General features: G+C 33.9%; 2 protein-coding genes across 6 annotated transcripts in view; one reads left to right on the top strand and one right to left on the bottom strand.

Annotated features, from left to right (window-relative positions):
* Nucleotides 1-20,238, bottom strand: part of dpr1 (defective proboscis extension response 1) — a 491,277-nt gene that overhangs the window by 231,822 nt on the left and 239,217 nt on the right. The window lies entirely within an intron of this gene.
* Nucleotides 19,718-20,238, top strand: part of LOC105662077 (E3 ubiquitin-protein ligase MARCHF2) — a 32,655-nt gene continuing 32,134 nt past the window's right edge. Inside the window, exon 1 of the mRNA XM_076534469.1 lies at nucleotides 19,718-20,116. Within this exon, the coding sequence (XP_076390584.1) occupies nucleotides 20,077-20,116 (40 nt within the window). The 5' untranslated portion in view covers nucleotides 19,718-20,076. The remainder of the gene's footprint in view (nucleotides 20,117-20,238) is intronic.

Below are 20,238 nucleotides of genomic sequence, written 5' to 3'. Positions count from 1 at the left end.
ACATATTAATAACTAAAAAATGGAACGTATGTATTAAGTACACATAATGACAATAAATAAATAATTATTTCAATCAATAGTTTTTTCAAGAATTATCAATAATTCTTTATCTTGATGAAGGTTGACTTTGACAAAAGTTCGTAAATAATTTTTATAATAAAAAATGGAAAATCTAATAATTCCGTCATTTTGAGGAATTTCATAAATCTAGCATTAAGTTTCAAAAATATTCATAGAGTCAATTATTTACATCTTACAGCGTCTGTAAGAAGCAAATATAATTCTGCGAATTAAGTGTATTTAGACTTGTAGATTGTGAAGTTATTCTATAGCGAAATAAATGTATGCTTCCTCTTATTTGAATTTTTACGCGATAGATTTATGGAGCAACGTTGTTTTGCGACCAAAGTTATGAATTCCAGGGGAAATCTTGACGATCGTAAAAGGGCTATGTGAGAATACTTTATCTCTCTTTTATTATGAACATTTCGCATCCGGAAATTGTTTTACGCGTACACATGTAAATGCCGGTTGCAGTTACCATTGTTCGTGGTGCAACGAGTCGCGAGGAAGTACCGTGTCTATTAAATAATTCTAACGTTCATAAAAATTTGAGAAGTTGGAAAGGTTTGACTTTTAATGGTTTGAAAACTGAGGGGTTTTGTATAGTTAGGAAACTTGAGAATTTGGGGAACTGAAAATTTAGAGGATTTGGTAATTTGGAAAATTGGAAATTTGGGGATTGAGAAAATTGGGAACTTGAGAGTTTGAGGGCTTGAGAGTTTGAGAGCTTGAGAGTTCCAGGACTTGAGAGTTTGAGAGCTTGAGAGCGTGAGAGTTCCAGGACTTGAGAGTTTGAGAGCTTGAGAGCGTGAGAGTTCCAGGACTTGAGAGTTTGAGAACTTGAGAATTTGAGAGCTAGAGAATTTGAGAACTTCGAGAACTTGACAGCTTGAAAACCTAAAAACCCAAAAATGTAAAAATGTCACAGTATCATAACACAACATTGACACCACATTCTCAACATCGTACAGTCAATCGACCCGCACTGAACGCAACCTACCTCGCAGTACAAACGTACAATGTAAGAGCACATAATTGCGTATAAATTGGAGACCACAGATTGAAGTATTCGATTTACAGAAGACAGGATGTACAGGCTGGTCTGATCCTCAGCGTTAATTACGTTCCCTTCTCACGGGACGTTGTGAGCGGTCTTACCCTGAAGATCAGAGGGCAAAATGAGCAAGAAGCCAGCTGTCGTATTCATGTCGGATCGATGAATCTTCACGGGATCCTCGTCGAAAGAGGAGACACCGTGAAACGTACTTTGACGCTCGCCTGATTCCATTTCTCCAGATATGTAAGACGGAATTCGTAATATCAAAGGCGAGGAATTCCAGCGGAATCGCTTCTTTATTTTTACGGTTTGATCACGAACATCGCGCAGCCGAGTAAGCATAGTTTCGGGAACTGCTGAATAGACGGGACAACAAAGAACATCGCTCGGAGAGTAAATTGAGGATCGAATGATTTGTCATTTTGGAGGGACATTTTTATGGTTTTCTTTGATCTTGTTATTAACGGTGGGTGGGGTTCGTAAAGAGTGAATGTAAGTGGACTGTATTTACAGTCAAGCTACATATGACACACTCAAGCTATATATGACGCATTCAAGCTACACATGACGCATTCAAGCCACACACGACGCACTCAAGCTACCTATGACGCACTTAAGCTACCTATAACGCACTCAAGCTACCTATGACACACTTAAGCTACCTATGACGCAATCAAGCTACCTATGACGCACTCAAGCTACTTATGACACACTTAAGCTACCTATGACTCACTCAAGCTACTTATGACGCACTCAAGCTACCTATGACCCACTCAAGCTACCTATGACGCACTGAACCTACATACAACGCACTCAAGCTACATGTGACGCACTCAACCCACATCTGCACGCTTCAAACCTGCCAAATCTTACTCGAATTTTGAATACGCTTCAATTTGGAGTTTAAGTCCATTTATAATTTGCATGGTCAAGGATTGCCGAATACAAAATTGACATAACACTTCAACTTTTCTTCCCTGTTTTAATATTGTAGCTGTGGTCAGTTAGTTCCAAAGCACCTGATAAATCATAAGGCAAAGGGTTAAGAACTAAGTGTATGTGCGTCACAGCGTTAGCAATATTAAGTGACGATTAAACGACGAATCATTAGGATACGAGTGAATATAAGTGGACTCTATGAATTTCACTTCGAACGACTAGTTTATTTTGTAACGTACTTGATCACTGTTTGTTCGAGAGTGTCTTCGAAGAATTTTTATGTGTACAAAATTTCGGAGTGGGCGTAGAATTTTTCTGACATTGCTGAGGGAAAACGGTTTCTAATTTTCTATCGGTTTAGCTGAAATTGGGGTGGAGATGGAAATGCGAGCGACGTATGAAGTGTGTCTGGGTTTACCCAAAGTGACCTAAGCAAGTAATAAAAGCAGCAATACCTCGACGCGAATAGTTACTACTAAATAAAGGAGTATTTAGCTGGTACTTAAATGGAAATAAATTTCAGAGTATCAGACTGCAGGTTGTTTAATGTTAGTTAATTATTCTATGTATCTAGTGATCGATTCTCGAAGCTTTCAATTATTAGAAAACTTAGAACGATAAATTCAGCTGAAAGTCCTATTCGACCCTCATGTAATTCCCTGACCATAAATCTTTGCTGTCACTGTTACTAACAGACTCCGTACAATGGTCCTATTCAATGAAATTTTAATACTGGTTACTGTAATCACTAGTGTTTACGTAGCACTATCCATCACGCGGAGTTCTAACTAGGTTTAATTAATTTCTAGAGGTGATTAATTCTAGAGTACTTATTGTTCACCTCATTCATATGGTTGGAATCTATAGTTTACGTTGGAAAAGTGTGGAAAGAGCTTTAGAGGGGATTTGTAATTCCTAGGGAACCGCAGAAACGAAGATTTTAAGATTCAAGGTTTGTTAGATTTTCGACATGTCTAATTCTGGAGATCTTTTAGGCTGAGGAGTTTCTAGGTTCTAAGATTTCTTGATCTAATGGTGTTTTGATCATTTAAGAATCTCTAAGGTCTTTAGTAATAGCAAAATTCTCAAATTTTATAATGACCAATTGTCCGTATTCGCAAATTATCAACTTCCTAAATCATCAAACTCTCAAATTTCTCAACTTGCATATTTCTAGGTCTCCAAATCGTCAGATCACCAAATTCACAAACCCTCAATTTCTAAGTGTCTCTAAATTTGCAAATTGCCAAGTTCCCAAATACCCCAACCCTCAAATTTCCAAATTTTCAAATTTCCAAATTTCTCAAACTCCCAAATTTCCAAACGTATAAACCTCAGAAGTCCCGAAATTCCGCAATTTCCAAATGAGCAAATTAACCCGTCCAGAAAATCCGCTAAAACCTTAACTACCCCTATCCGCCTAAGCTTAATTTGACCTAACGTGGATTTGGTAGCTTAACTCAGATTACGTTAAGTTAAATTAGGTTATGGTAGATCAAGTTAAGTCAGGTAATGCAAACTTTCATTCAGTCTAGTTCTACCTCCATAAGCTTAATTTGACCCCGCATGAAATATGTATACATTACACCAGGCTAGTTAAGATAAGACTTAAATCCTAATTGAGACTAGCTATACATAAACTTTAGCTCAGCAATAATTAGGTAGTTCAAATCACGGTGGGTCAGGTTAACACTTCCCAGTAATTCTACCTGATCTAAACATGTCATAGTTAAACAACCCATATGTGTATGTGCGTTCGTGGAGATTTGAGGATTTAGGTATTTGGGTTTGCAAGAATTTGCGAATCTATAGATTGAAGGACGTTGAATTTTAGACATGTAGAGATTTGGAGATGTAGAGTTCTAGATATGGAAAGATTTGTTTATGTAGGGATTAAGATACGTAGAGATGTGGGAATATACAGATTTGGATGTGTAGGAATTTGGAGATGTACAGATTTGAGTTTGTAGAGATTTTGGGATTTAGGTATTTGGGTTTGCAAGAATTAGCGAATCTATAGATTCAAGGACGTTAAATTTTAAATATGTAGAGATTTGGAGATGTAGAATTCTAGATATGGAAAGATTTGTTTATGTAGAGATTAAGATACGTAAAGATTTGGGAATATATAGATTTGGATGTGTAGGAGTTTGGAGATATACAAATTTGCGTTTGTAGAGATTCGAGGATTTAGATATTTATGTTTGCAAGAATTTGCGAATATACATATCAACTTCTATTTAACACCAACAAATAGTTTCATATTTAATTTCCCTTACGCTATATCTCGGTCATTTCTTAGGGTACACTGTTAATTTACATGATCCTTAATTGTAATTCATAAAACTTTTTATATTATATTACTCTCCGTATGTACTCTACATGTATTACTCTCTATAATTCTTCACTGCTAATCCAACAAGTACCCAAATAAAATAGCAGCAAGTAGCACAACAGTGATAAATTCCTCCGCTCACGTAAGCCACTTCAGCCGCATGCATACCGTAGCCAATCGTGCGGCGATAACACAAGGTACAAATTGAACAGCGGCAACTGTTAAAAAATTCCATTGCCGCGAAGAAGCCGTTGCTCGGACACTCTAGAATCCGAGTGGATCGAACACGGCAAAGGAAAGCGCACGTATTTAGATTGAGCGATATTTCGCCGAGATTCCCATCGAGAGAGAATGCTTTTGCGCAGCCGGCAATATATTCTTTCTTGTTGCTGACAGATATGAATGGCTCGCCGCTGTTAAAACCTAGCAAAATTTCACTTACCTTTGTCGTCGAAGAGACCTGTTAGTTTTAGATATTTTACTTCTTTGTGCTACAAATTTATTATAGTTATTTTTGTATTATTGGAGGAAGGGGAATTTGTGAAGAGATGAGAATGTGGAGGAGTGAGAAATTGTGGAAAGAGAAAACTGTGGAAGGAGAGTGGAAGGAATTTGATTTTTGCGATTTGTAATTTTGGGAATTTAGGAATTTGGAAGATTGAGAATTTCAGGGTTTAGGTTTCGGGTGTTGTAGAATTTGGTTATTTGGAGATTTGGGGATTTGATAATTTTGAAGTGTAGAAATTTGGTGAAATTGGAAATTTGATAAATTTAAGTTTTGGGGAATGTAGGAATTGGGAGATGTAGAGATTCAGGGACGTAGAAATTTGGAGACGTTCGAATTTCGGGATAAAGAAATTTGGGGAGGTAGTAATTTGAGGACGTGGTAATTTGGGGATAAAGAAATTTGGGAACATAGAAATTTGAGGACGTAGTAATTTGGGGACATAGTAATTTAAGGATGTAGAGATTTCGAGACGTAGGAATTTGGGGACGTCAGAACTTGGAGACATTGGGATTTGGGGACGTAGAAATTTGGGAAGGTAGGAATCTGGGGATGTAGTAATATGGGGAACGTAAGAATTTGGGGATGTAAAGATTTAGGGACGTAGGAATTTGTGAATATAGGAATCGGGGGTCTAGGTACTTGGAAGCTAGAAATTTAGAAATGTGAAAATTTGGGGATTCAAGTATTTGGAGGTGTACCTATTTAGGAGTCCTAATATTTGGGGATTTAGGTATTTGTGAATTTAGGTATTTGGATCCTTGAAAATTCCAAGATTCAAGAAGAAGAAGAAGAAGTTTGAAAATAAAATTTCTAAACTTGAAAATCCAAAAAATCGCAAGCTGGTGTATTAAAAATTTCCCAGTATAAAAATTTCAAATTTGAAATCAAACTTGATTCTCCAAAAATTATTGCACTAACTCCACAATTATACATATATATGTTACCGTGAAAGACGGAAATCAGGAAAATGTCGATCTTCACCGGTGAATGTCAACATTCACATAGTCGCTTGGTGTATGTCCGAAATATTTACTACATATCCTTATTTCTGACTTACACCGGTGAATGTCGACATTCACCATGCACTAATAGTGAATGTTGAACATGTCGGAGATTTATATTTTCTTCTCCGTAATTCAGTCGCTATAAAACGTCACAAGGGTGACGTATCTTTTTCGCCTCTCTTTCTGAGAGGAGAGATCAAGAATTTAAAACACATAGTACATTCTAAGCATACGTGTTCTTCCTCCGTGGCATATTTTGGCGTGAGTTTCATATAGTATACTGAACAATTCTTTATTGGTAACATAATACTGTATATTCGTTTCCCCTGATTTTAATTGTACTATTAATTTCCTTTCATCATTAATTTTTAAAACGTCAAAACGTTTTAATCGTCTGTAATCCAAAGGTCTGTTGCACTTAGTTTTAGCAGAAACTACTTCAGAAAGTATTTTAGAGTACTTTTCTTGAGGAAAATAAAAACAATTGTATTCTCGTTTACCCGCAATTAATGCATTTAACTTTTCAAGAAAAAGATCACGATTTACTGCAGCATCCATTCAGTATAAATTACGGTATTGGAAAAAAATATTAAGAAAACGTTGCTCGCATCATCAAAGCTTGCATAAGATTGACAAAGCTGACTGACTTCTAGCAGAACGCAGGATTTGGCGGGAGAGAGCCAGTCGCTTCTTTGTCGGCTCCTTTCTTTTGGACCTCCACCAGAGCATATCTGTGATTGTCGACATACACCGGTGAAGGTCCGAATGTACAAGAATGTAATAAAATATTCGATCTTTCACCGACGTATTTGGTATGTGTGACATTCACCGGTGAAAGTCGACGTTCTCCAATTTCGGTCTTTCACGGTAACATATACATACCTATAAATAAACGTACCACTTACTCACAAAAACCTTCATATCTATCACGCAATAAATGACTACCCCCCATTACTTATTCCGACCAGATAAAGATTTATCAACAACTTTAGTACTCATTAACAAATCACAAAACTAACATAAGACGGTAATAATTAAAAGTATCACGAGACATTTACGAGAAACATATGTACGTATGCTCCGATTAGTAGAAAAATTATGATGAGTAATCCTTTAGTCGTAAAGGAACATCGCGTGCAAGGTTTACATTCGTACGACGATAAATTATGACGAAAGTGCTTAAACACAGAGATAAAACGCTCCGATCGATAATTATAATCTACGTCGCGATTTGTTAGGAAGTTAAAAGGTTGTCACACGATAGGACTAATGCAAAGTAGGCTGGTTTATGTGGCAAATAAACATGTCCAATTTAACGTTTAGGGAGAGATTAATATCGAAATTGATAGAAAACATGAAAATTTGTTTATGTTTAAAATACGTACATATATACATATGAGTATGTATGAGTATATAGAGTTATTTATAAAGATTATACATAATTATTTTACAAGTATTATATACAAATATTTAAATATTTTTATAACAGTAACAGTGGATGTGATTTAATTATTTACTGCTTTTTTTTAAAAAAGCTGAATTTAAAAAAATTTCAAGGATAAAAGGTTTCAATATTCGAATGATTAAAATTAAAAATTTCAAATTTCAGAAAGCTAAGTAACTAAATTTACAAATTGCAAATGGTAGAATTTCATGATTGCAAAAGTCAAAATTTGCAAAATTACAAAATTACAAATTTTTCACACTCTATGATTATAAAGATACAAAATTACGAATTAGAAAGTTTTAAAAATTAAAGAATTTTGGGATTTTAATATGAAAAATTCTAAAATGTGTAAATTAGATAATTTCAAAGTTCTGAAATTCCTAACCTTAAAATTGCAAAGTTCTAAGGTTTCAAAATTCCAAATTTCACAATTTTTTAAATTCAAAATGTTACAATTTCGAATTCCAAATTTCACAATTTTTACATTTTTGGATTCTTACACTTTAAAATTCTATAATCTGGAAATCTAAATTCCACATTTCAAAATTTCATAATTCTAACATTACAAAACCACATAAACCCAAATTTCAAACCCCACACATCAATTTTCCAAAATTTTGATGTCCTAATATCCTATAATCTTGAATTCCAAATTCCATATCTCACAATTTCACAATTTTTATATTTCGAAATCCCATAATCTCACATACCAAATTTCACAATTCCTACCTCTCAAAATCCCATAACCTGAAATTTCAAACTTTATTGGAATTCAAAATTCCAAAAATTCAACACTTAAAAATCCAAAATACCAAAAATCCAATACTCAAAAATCTAAAATTCCACAAATCCAATACTCAATAGTCCAAAATTCCACAAATCCTATACTCCAAAATCCAAAATTCCACAAATCCCACTCTCCAAAATTCAAAATTCTAAAAATTCAAAATTCCACAAATCCCACACTCCAAGACCCTAAATTCCACAAATCCCTCTCTCCAAAATCCAAAAACCTTAAAACCTTAAAAACCCTAAAATCTCCAACACACAAATTATCACCAAAATCTCAAAAACCATAAAAGTCTAAACCCTTAAACTAACCATGTAAATTCTCCTCCAAATCCTCACAAAAACCTCCCCAAATCGCCAAAAAGCAAAAAATCGCCCTTCCTACTTCTCCCTACAGAAACCTAAAATCAGGTGACGAAATCCGTTGATTCAATGAGCGTCGATTTAATCGTTCTCGTTAATTACCCGCCACCGTTCGATGCATTAACAGTCGACGTTTTATTTCGTGCGGATCGCAGTTCGTTGGCGATTCATTGTCGAACGTGAAAATAATTTCTGGCGAGTCATCCCCTTTGCGTTCGAGCTGCGATTGTAATTGCTCCCGCGTATATCGCACGCGTAAACCCGCGCACCATGAAACGGTACTATTAAATTCCGAGAGAAAGAGACAAAGTGGCAATAAATTTATTCAGAAACGTGGTATATAGTTAATTTATTTCCGCGTTCTCGATGCAAGCTATTTCTCAACGAAAAAGGACTTTTGAAAGTCTTAGCTAGATATTTCGAAATGGAAATTTCGAAGGAAGCGTTTGGCGAAAGTCACTCGATGCGCGTAGCTTTTAAGGCTTTAATACTGTTAAAAATGTCAGCGAACATGTTCGTTACCATAGAGGGATCCGTTGAAAGCTTGAAAGCCCAAGCTTGTGTTTCTTTAATCTGCGTCAGCTAGAAAATCGCGAGAATCCGTGATCGAATTCGCGAATTGCGGATGAAATTTAAATAGGGGATCAACGAGCGATGATACGTTCAATAATTATTTCTGTTATTTTCCAAGGATTTCTACCTTTTCGTTTTTTAATTAAAAATTTGATGCTGGGTTATTCAATACGCAGCTTTAATTTCTCGTATTGCAAATGTTAAATTTGTATCATAGTTTTTTCTACGGAAATGCAGCGGAGAAGAAATCGATAGCGACAGAAATAGAACATAAATTAGAAAAATTAATTAAACATTTGATTACCGAATTGCGGAAATTCAATGTTCATAAAAAATTTCTTTAAACCGATATCAAAAGAATTATTTTTACCCAATCGGATTATTGGAGCATGAAAAAAAATATTGATGGATTCTTGCATTGAAAAAGTGAACTTCAATCACTGGTTTTCGAGTAAAAACCGTGTCTGAAAGGAAAATATTGGTGCAGTTTCACCAGATGAAACGTCGAAAATATTTTTCTTTCGACCTGATAGCTTCAACAATCGCAATTTCGACTGACAAAAAACACTGATAGGTTACTGTAAAGAATGCCGAAGGATATTTATTAAAAAGAAACACACGGCGTCGTTAACGGGGGAATTTATGCAGAGCGATGTCGCTTTTAAAGAGCGAAAACTACTGTCACAATTGCCTCCGTTTTTATTATATTTGAAAACCTGCAGAGAAACACGCGAAAATAGCTAGGGGAGATATTTTCGAATGAACTTTTCTGCTTTCTGTGTACGAACGTCATAAACCAATCTTTTCTGATCCGTACGCTTTGAATCGTGCCGATAGAAAATGAAACGCCACTTTTACTTGTGAAACTTTAAATCGTATAATAACTTGATTAGTTTAACTAGTGTTAGGTCTCGTAATGGATTTCAGAACGAGTGTTAGACTTCGGAACAAATTCCTAGCATTTATTTACAATAACTTTTAATAAAATTTAGAATAAATTTTGATAAGGATAAAGAAGCTGCATAAAGAAGTAGGTTGCATATTTTTGAAATCCAGTTCAGTATTAGCATAGCATATGTCCACTCAAAAATATTAACTTTTGACTCGCCGGAAAATACGTTTTTAAGTCATCGCTAACATTGATATATTATTCTGAAAATTTTAATCACTTTCTTTAGTTTATTTTGCTTATGAGTGGTTTCTTCCTCGCAACTTTACTGTCATATCTAGCCCGATGCACTATTTGTACTGTTTTGGAGTGAACTTCCTTCAGAATATATTCTTTAAAGTGTGATGCAGTTTCAGATGCACCGGTATCTGATTTTTCTTTAGTTCGGACGATTTTACGCTCTTCCCTCGCAGTTAATTTTCGGGGTCTACCAGTTCTTTATTCCGCAATATTCCTTCTTTTTTGTACTTGTTTATAATACTTTGTACAGTCGATCGACTTTTTAGTATTTCTGATATATTCCTGTATGATTTACCTTCTTCATGTAACCATATAACAATTTTTCTTTCTTCCAATGTTGTTTCTTTGCGTTTTCTCCCCATATTGCAAATATTAGTGTCAAAGTGTACTCGCCACGATTACTACTGACTAAACTAACATAACATCTACTAATGTAATGGTTACATTGATCAGAATATCCTGATGCCATCGCAACTGTTGTATTTATTAACATAAATGATAATGTACGAATACTTTTGTCCCGACGATTTCTTACGGCCTCGTGAATTTCAAGTCATTTCAAGTTACTACATGATATTGCCTTCAGTTTTGGGTCATTTGTTACTGTAAGTGTCATGTATAATATACAGCTATATTAAATATACTTAATAATACAGAAAATATTGTTGCTTTTATTTCTAAATTTGAAGTGTACGAATACTTTTGTCCTTCACTGTAGTTTTAAATTGCATTGCAATATACAATTTTTGCAAATTTCATATAAATTTCATCTTTTCAAATGAATTGATCAGTTCATTCCTCAATCCTGTTTCAGCAAACACTTCATATAATTTTTCAGAGACCATTGAAACCTATAGGATACAGAAAATGTTGTTGCTTTTATTTCTATATTTCTAATGTACAAATACTTTCGTCCTCTGTATATGAAGTACGAAGATAATTACGTGCGATATCACGAGGCAAAGAATATTGAAATATTCGCAGACAAGAACCCTGTCCGCAAAGGGTTCTTTGAAGGCCAGCTGAATAGAGCAGTGGTGAGTGGTTTTTTCTCCTGGAGGTTCGATCCTTTGCGACCCACGAGAAACGACTACAAAATCGACTTTAAGGAGCTTACAAGCCTTGATTCTCCTGAAGGATCGTTCGTACATTATAGCCCGCGATATGTTTCGGTACGATGTTTCCCGTCGCCGGTCACCGCACCGCCGTGAAATTGCAACCTGAGCAAAACGATATTACTGCATCCAGCACATTATCGGACGCATAAATGTCACTTGAATCTCGTAAATTTATTTCTTGCGCGCCACTGAATATCCTGTTACTGGTTGCGCTAAATTTATAACTGAAAATAGACGAAAAACCGAGGTGCATTAGGGCGCGGACCTTTTTTCGATAAGAACGCTCGAGTGGCTAGACATTCCATTACATTTTATTTGTTGAAATACTATTTATTTGATGAAATGTCTTTTAGAATGTCTAATTGAATCTTTCGACTGATTAAACTAATCAGAAGATTAATCGAAAGTTAGGGTGACAATTGCTTAGAAAATGAGAAATCTGGAATATTTTATGGAACAATAGTCGATCGTAGATGTGAATGAACAGAGAATTTTCCGATTCCAAATTTGTATGCTTTCAAACATACCAATTCCTATATTTTCTAATTATCAAATTTCCTAATTCTTTAATTTCTCGATTCCTAAATGTCCTGATTCCCACATTGCCCGATTCCCAAATTGTCTGATAACTAAATTGTCCGATTCTCAAAATACCGATTCCCAAATTGCTCGACGCCCAAATTGTCGAATTACTAATTTGTCGAATTCTCAAATTGTCGAATTCCCACATTGCCCAATTCTCAAATTGTCGAATTCCCACATTGTCCAATTCCCAAATTGTCGAATTACCACACTGTCCGATTCCCAAGTTGTCGAAATCCCACATTGTTCAATTCCCACATTGCCCAATTCCCACATTATCCGATTCCCAAATTGTCCGATTCTCAAATTGTCCAATTCCCACATTGTCCATTTCCCTTATTTCCTGATTCCTACATTTTTCAATTTCCACATTTCCCAATTCCTACATTTCCAATTCCCATATACCGTAATTCCCAAATTTTCTAATTTCGAAATCCCCAAATACTTACGACTAATAAAATACTTAAGGGTAACAATTGCTTAGGAAATGAGAAATCCGGACTATCTTACGGAACAATACTAGGCGGTCGTAGATGCCGATGGACAGAGAATGAACAGAATGCGAACAATGAAATCGTTGTGGGCACCTACAGTAGTTCCAGCGGCGTAAGTCAAGCAATATTTAGTGATAAAGCAGTAGAGATGAAATGGACTGAACTATCTAAGGTATTCACAATAGCTTCCATGTGCACTTATTGTGTACCCCTGCATATCAACATGAAATTGTGATTTTGCTGTTGGTTCTCACCCCGGAGAAAATCGCTTTTGTGCTCATCATCCTTTATCTGTCAATGGAACTACTTGAATTATAAAGGCTTTCTCAGATAAAGTTTATCTAATAATATATTTACTTTTGTAATTAAATTACTCATTTTTGAATATGTTCTCTATATGTAGATTCTCTATATACTCTCTATATATATTCTGTAGTATATGTTCTCTATTATGTCCCTAAACTATTGTATCCCTACATAATTTACTGTTATCAAGTAATATTAATTGTAAATTATTATCATCCCTAAATCTAATCCTCCTCTGTAATATATATTCTGCGAGCTAGCAATAGCAGTTTAAACTAAATTCTCAGTAGTTTAATCGAAAGAAGTAGAACCTAATGTGAAAGTTCTTCCTAACGCTAGACACTTTATCGTAGATTTTCGATTTATTTTGTTATGTAGGTCAAGCGTGTGGTTCCGTAAGCAATAGGAAATTCTGTACAAGGTTCTAAGGGAAAGAATTCGGAGAACCACTGATCATCACATCTCCTCAGCGCTAATATAAATTCCTTTTATGCATACTACTTGCGAGCAATGCAATATCAGACTCACAGCCTGATTTAGGTCACTCGTTCCTACCACCATTTTTATTTTTCACTTTATCATTCACGTTCTTCCAACAAAGAAAAAACATACTGAATGTACAGCTCGATTGCGAGTTTACTCGAGTATGGCAATTTATATCACGAGATGCTTGCCCGGATGAAGAAAATAAAATGACTCTTATATTGATTAACTGAGGAAACTTTAACGAGTGCACCAATAATCTTGTTCGTTGAGTAATTGGATAATCATACATAAATACATCTTTGCTGGGATAACATTAATTAATTCTGTCTTGTTGACCTTAGATATTGATAATTTGGAAGTTGGAAATTTAATTTAATGATGAAAGGAGCTCTTAATTCGGAAGAGGATACTTTTAGAGTGACAAGTTCAAGGGGTTGCAAATTCTAAAATTTAAACATACCAACTTTCGAAATTAAAAAAACTATTCTAAAATAGGCCAATCCTTTAAGAATAATACAATACAAAATTTAGCTAAATTGGTCGAGTAGTTTCTATGTGAAATTAGGGAAGGTTTAAGTCATACGGTATTTACTCAACCTGTACATGTACAGTCTAACCTAACCATACCTGTATGCATATACGCTAATCCTAGCTAATCTCTGCGTACAAAGGTTAATCTAAACTAACATTTATAGGTAAAGGTTAGTCTAACCTAACACAGAGCAACAAACGCTACAGCAACCTAATATCAACGTAAAAATGTTAGTCTAACCTAACCACCACTTGCAAATGCTAAGCTACTCTGACCTTCACGTACAAAGAATAGTGCAACCTAACCATTACATACGAAGGTTAGACTCACCTAACCTCCACTTGCAAATGCTAAGCTAATCTAACCTTCACGTACAAAGAATAGTGCAACCTAACCATTACATACGAAGGTTAGACTCACCTAACCTCTGCTTACAAAGGTTAATCTAACCTAACCTTTACACACAAAGGTTAGTCTAACCTAACCTCTACATACAAAGGTTAATCTAACCTAACCTTTACACATAAAGGTTAGTCTAACTTAACCTCTACAGACAGAAGTTAATTTAACCTAACCTTCAGGCATAATGGTTAGTCAAATTTAACCTTGTTTTATACTACAGGTCGCCTTCGCTAGCTGAACGCGTCACTCGCCTACCCGAACATTTCATAACAAGTTGACGGAATTAAAAAAATATTTTAAAATAGCCCAATCTTATATGAATAAAACAAGACAAAATTTAGCTAAATCGGTTAAGTAGTTTGTGAGAAAATAATTCGTAAGTGTGGCCTATTTTCGCAAAAATGGGCAAAAATTGCAAACTTTAAAGGTTTGTTATTTTTTAACAAATTCAAAACAGGCAAAATGATGACTTAAACCCCTCCTAATTTCACATGGACTACAACATATTTTGATTAGAGCAAAATTGCAGATGGCGACGTCCAAAATTAATTGATTTGACGTGGAATAATTCAATGAAATTTTATTCAAGTTCTAAATTTTTTCACGAATATTCAAATAATCCAATGTTCTAAACAAATGTATAATCAAATCTCAAAACTACTCTTCACCAAATATAAATTCATCTTCTAACTAATTCTAAACATTCCTCGAACCTGAATATATTTAATCTTCAGTCCAGCAGAATAGTTAAAAATCGATAAACGCTCTGGAAATTTCGTGCGATTCAAAGTAGACACGCTGCGTCATAAAAGAAATAAAAGATCCCCTTATCTCCATAGATTTCCCTACGCGAGACACTCAATACGAAGCATTTCAATTGACAGAAGCAAGCATCGACAAGCCAGCCTTTTAGCCGATCCAAAAGAGGAAAAGTAGCGAGTCGTAGAACGATGTCGCAGCATCACAAAGATCCGACACAAAGAATGTTTCTGTTTTTCTGTAACTCGCAGAATGTTAAAGGAAGAATGGAAAATTCTGAAGGAGGAAATCCGTGAACGGCGTCCCAAGGACGGGAAACTTGGCTGGCTTCTTGGCGAAAACAAAATTTCGAATACGAACGGCGAAAGGTAAACTTCAACAGGAAAACGTTGCGTCCAGGAAAGTACATAAATTCAATCTGAAAAGCTGCGTCATTGGGGTGGATGAAGACAGAGAACGTGCACTGTTTTTCAGTTGTTGTAAAGATACTTTTACAAGGTGTAAAAATAATTTAACACTAAACCTACCGGCATATAATGTGTACTTAATCTGAAATTAGAAAATAAACAAACAAACGACAAAACATAAATTAGTACACACATTTATTCTTTATTTTGATGAAAATCAATTCTGATTTCAAGGAATGTATTTTAACGAAATGAGTACCTTATTGTAAGAAACTTGTGGAGCGGTCGTTTGACCGGTTTGGTAGTTTTAGTGTTAATAGTATTTTGTATTAATGTCTCTTTTTAATGAACGATATAATCTCGTTGTGCAACGACACAGGTCAAAAATTTATTTTTGGTTAATGTAAAAGTTTAATGTAAAAGAACATTATTTAATGATACTTATTTTAGAGAAGGAACATTTAGGGATATCTCAGTATATTGTATAATAAAAAGAATGAAATGTTTCGACGAATAGATACGAAAATTCGTTAATTTCGAAGGGTAGTGGAATTTAATCCGAGACGATTTAAAGGGTCGTTATGTCACAAAGGCTTCATGCAAGAAGTGGGCAATCGCTTATGAGCGATAGACCTTTTCATTTAATGCAATGCAAATCCAGGTATTTCGCGTGAAAAAGCTTCGATGCGATAGCGCCATAAATCAGAGAGCCGACTGACTTGAAAGATTCAATTTACCGACGTCGACGCAGCACGGTTTCTGCAGTTAATTAATCTTCATAATCCGACGAACCACCCTCTCAAGATACATTTCTTATTTTTCTATACGCGAACCTGATATCGATTTCTCTTGTTACTATCGTTTCGACCTACTAAATTCATCGACTTGTCGAATACTATCGCTGCGTTTTATCGAATTTGATTGAAATAAATTCTTCGAAAAAAAAAATTATTTAAATATGTACGAAAACGATGATGTAGAATTTTTTTAATTATTATAATTGTTATCGTAATTGTAATTATAATTGAATGTAATTATTGCACAATTATTATATCAATATTGTACACAATTACCGAACAATTATTTTCTTAATACTGTACATAATTATTGTAGAATTATTTTATTATTATTGAATATAACCGACGTACATTTACTATAATATCACTGAATATAATTATCTATAATTATCGTTCTGTTGCAATTATATTATATGGCAGTAATTATACCATAAAAAATGTTACTATAAAATATACAAATAATACCTAATAAATGTATTAAATTGCTTTAACATTGAATATTTTATTAATTTCAAAATTTTAACAAAGCAAACATACTGAAATCCAAACGTAAACATACCAACTTAAAAATCAAAGAACTCCTAATTTAATAATTAATAAACATATCCTCTCTCTCAACCACTACAAAGCAAAGTTAATTCCAGCCGGCGAAGAGGCGCATGAATGTTTGATATCTTGATTAAAAAATGCAAAAGCGCCAGAAAAATGATCCGCGCGCGTGAAAAATTTGTGATTCGATCTGTTGCAAGTAAATAATTTATGTTTGATTACATTCGCAACATAGAGCGTAAAATCGACTTCGATAGAATGTAAAATGCTTGTAGCGTCGTGGATACGGTGATCTGTTTACCTAGGAGAATCATGAAAAATGAACTCCGATACATCAATTTCAAAGTTCTCTTCATGCATTACACATATGCAGTCTCGACACGGTATAATGGTATTACGTGTCAAAACAACTGGTACTTTGTAAAGAAATATTGAACTTATTATGTTTACTGGGAAATTTAATATTTTTGTGCGGTAGAAATTGGGTACTGAGATGTGTAATTTGGAAAATGTATACTAGATTTTGTAGGACTAGTTTGTGGTACTTTAAAATGTTATAATTAAAAATATGTGAAATATTAAAATAATAAAATTACAAACACATAAGATATTAAAATATTAAAGTTACAAATAAAAAAAATATTAAAATATTAAACTTAAAGATATATGAAATATTAAAATATTAAAATTACACATACAAAAAATATTAAAATATTAAAATTATAAATACAAAAAAAATTGAAATTACAAATACATAAAATATTACAAAATTAAAAGAACAAATACAAAAAATATTAAAATACTAAAATTACAAATACACCAAATATTAAATATTAAAATTACAAATGCATAAAATGTTAAAATATAAAAATGACAAATATATAAAATATTAAAATACTAAAACTACAAATACATAAAATATTAAAATACTAAAACTACAAATACTAAAAATATTAAAATATTAAAATTATTAGATCAAGTAGATGTCAGAAACTAATTTCTGTAAATATCAATTGTGTCTATCATTAAAATTGTAAAAACCACCTCCTACATCAAACCAATTTAAAAAAAAATTAATTAAAATATAAAAAAAGCAAATCGTGCACATTAAATTCTCTCTCATGGGCTTAATTTTCAAGATAAAATTCATCAAAGATTTTTCAAAGAGAATAATTCTAAAAAAAAGGAGTGGAATCAGTACACAGATGAAATTTAATAACACGACGATAGAAAAAGGCATAATGGCGTTGAAAATGAAAAATCGTTGTGAAAAATTCCGCGTGAGTGGTCAGTGAAAAAGAGTATCTCGCGTCAGTGACCATAATTTTTTCACAAGCTCTATAATTCGTCGAATGTAATTTCTGATAAGTCAATTTATCGCTTTGGAAGCAGAGGCCTGCGTAACTAATTTCATTCCATTTATGACAGACACTCGTGAAAGAGATAATTGAAAATTGATTCCTTCCGGTGCACGATTCTTCGACGAAATCCTTTAATCTTGTCGCAGCTTTATAAAATTACTCGTCACGAGTCAAAGTACAGCCATTTTTGTACTCGAACATCAATCAGGGCTTCGACATTTAACGAAACATATCGTTCGGACGTTATTGCATATTCTGTTTAATAATTCATGGTGATACGGTGATAACGTTCGTAATTAAATAAAACTGAAGTGATCAATCGGGGATATGTAATTTATGCGGCGAAAATAAACGATACATAAATAATTTGGATGAACTTCGTGTTCGGTATACAGGATTCATTGACTCTGTTTTGCATATTTGGATTATGCTACACGTTTTATGTTACAGTTTCTGAAGTTTGCAATTTTGAAATTTTTTAGGTATCACTTTACAAATATTTTGATTTCCCATTTCCACATTTTCCAATTTCCAAACCTTCCAATTTCCACACGTTTTCCAATTTCCACATTTTACAGTTTCCAAATTTTCCAATTCCAAATTTGCCTACTTACAAATATTTTAATTTGCAATTTTCCAATTTCTAAATTTCCTATTTCCAAATTTGTCTATCAAATATCTCAATTCCCATATTTTCCAATTTCCAAATCTTTCAATTTCCAAACCTTCCAATTTCCACATTTTCCGCATTTCCCATTTTCCAATTTCCGCATTTTCCCATTTCCACATTTTCCAATTGCCAAATCTTCCAATTTCCACATTTTCCACTTTCCAAATCTTCCAATTTCCAAATCTCCCAATTTCCAAATTTTCCCATTTCCACATTTTCCAGTTTCCAAATTCGCCTACATACAAACATTCTAATTTCTAATTTTCCAATTTCCAAATTTCCCAATTCCAAATTTGTTTACTTCCAAATATCTCGATTCCCATATTTTCCAATTACGAAATTTCCCGATTCTTTAATTTCTCCATTTCTAAATTTCCTGATTCCTAAATTGTCCGATTCCCACATTGTCCAATTCCAGAAATGTCCGTTTTCCATATTTCCCAATTCCTGAATTTTCCAATTCCCATATTTCCCAATTCCTGAATTTTCCAATTCCCATATTTCCTAATATCGACATCCCCAAATACTCAAATTCCCGCATTCTCAAGTTTCCTAATTTCCATCTTCCAAAATTCGCAAATTCTTAAATTTCTCAATTTCCAAGTTCTCAAAGTCTTAAATCCCCAAATTCTTAAATTTTCAAATTTCCAAATCCCCAAATTATCAAATTTCCCTATTTCCGTCTTCCCAAATCCCTAAGTCCCCAAATTCTTAAATATCCCAGTTTGCAAATCCCCAAATCCCCAAATTCTTAAATATCCCAATATGAAAATTCCCAAATCCCCAAATTCTTAAATTTCTCAATTTCCAAGTTCTCAAGTCTTTTAAATTCCGAAATTCTTAAATTTTCCAATTTCCAAATCCCCAAATTCTCAAATTTCCCTATTTCCAACTTCCCAAATCCCTAAATCCTCAAATTCTTAATCTTTCTAATTTCCATCTTCCTTAAATCCCCAAATTCTTGCATATCCCAATTTCCAAATCCCCAAACCTTAACTCCTGAAATGTCAAATTCCCCAAATATAAAAAATTCAAAAGTTTCCCAAATTCCTAACAAAATCTACATACGTTATTTACCCGCTCGTCAATTATCAACGAGATGAAAATAGAAAAATTGCGAAGTGGAGAGAGGGCGCAGCATTCGGTTTCATTAAAATGAACTGACAGCTGTATCGGTTATTCAGATCGACATCATTTTCCGTTTTCTCGCCCTCTTCTTCCTCGCTTCGTTTGCACACGGAAGTATTCTATTGAATAAGAAATAGATCCTGCAGAAATTATTGTATCAACCGACTGTTGAACATTCCTTGATCGCATTATTCGAGCTACTGTTGAATTGTTTGGTTATGCCTTCTTCGTCGAGTGCATTTCACAATGGAGATGCGAGTAAGTACTTTTTAATTAACCAAAAATAAACTGCTTCTTTAAAACTTAATAAAGTATTTTCTACTTTTTTACGCAATACTTATATTATACTTTTTTTGTATTTTTCTATTCTTGTACTTTTT

The sequence above is a fragment of the Megachile rotundata genome, chromosome 8, assembly GCF_050947335.1.
Source record: "Megachile rotundata isolate GNS110a chromosome 8, iyMegRotu1, whole genome shotgun sequence".
In the NCBI taxonomy this organism is placed as follows: domain Eukaryota; kingdom Metazoa; phylum Arthropoda; class Insecta; order Hymenoptera; family Megachilidae; genus Megachile; species Megachile rotundata.
Note: the sequence above shows the minus strand (reverse complement) of the source record. Positions and strands in the feature narration are given on the sequence as shown.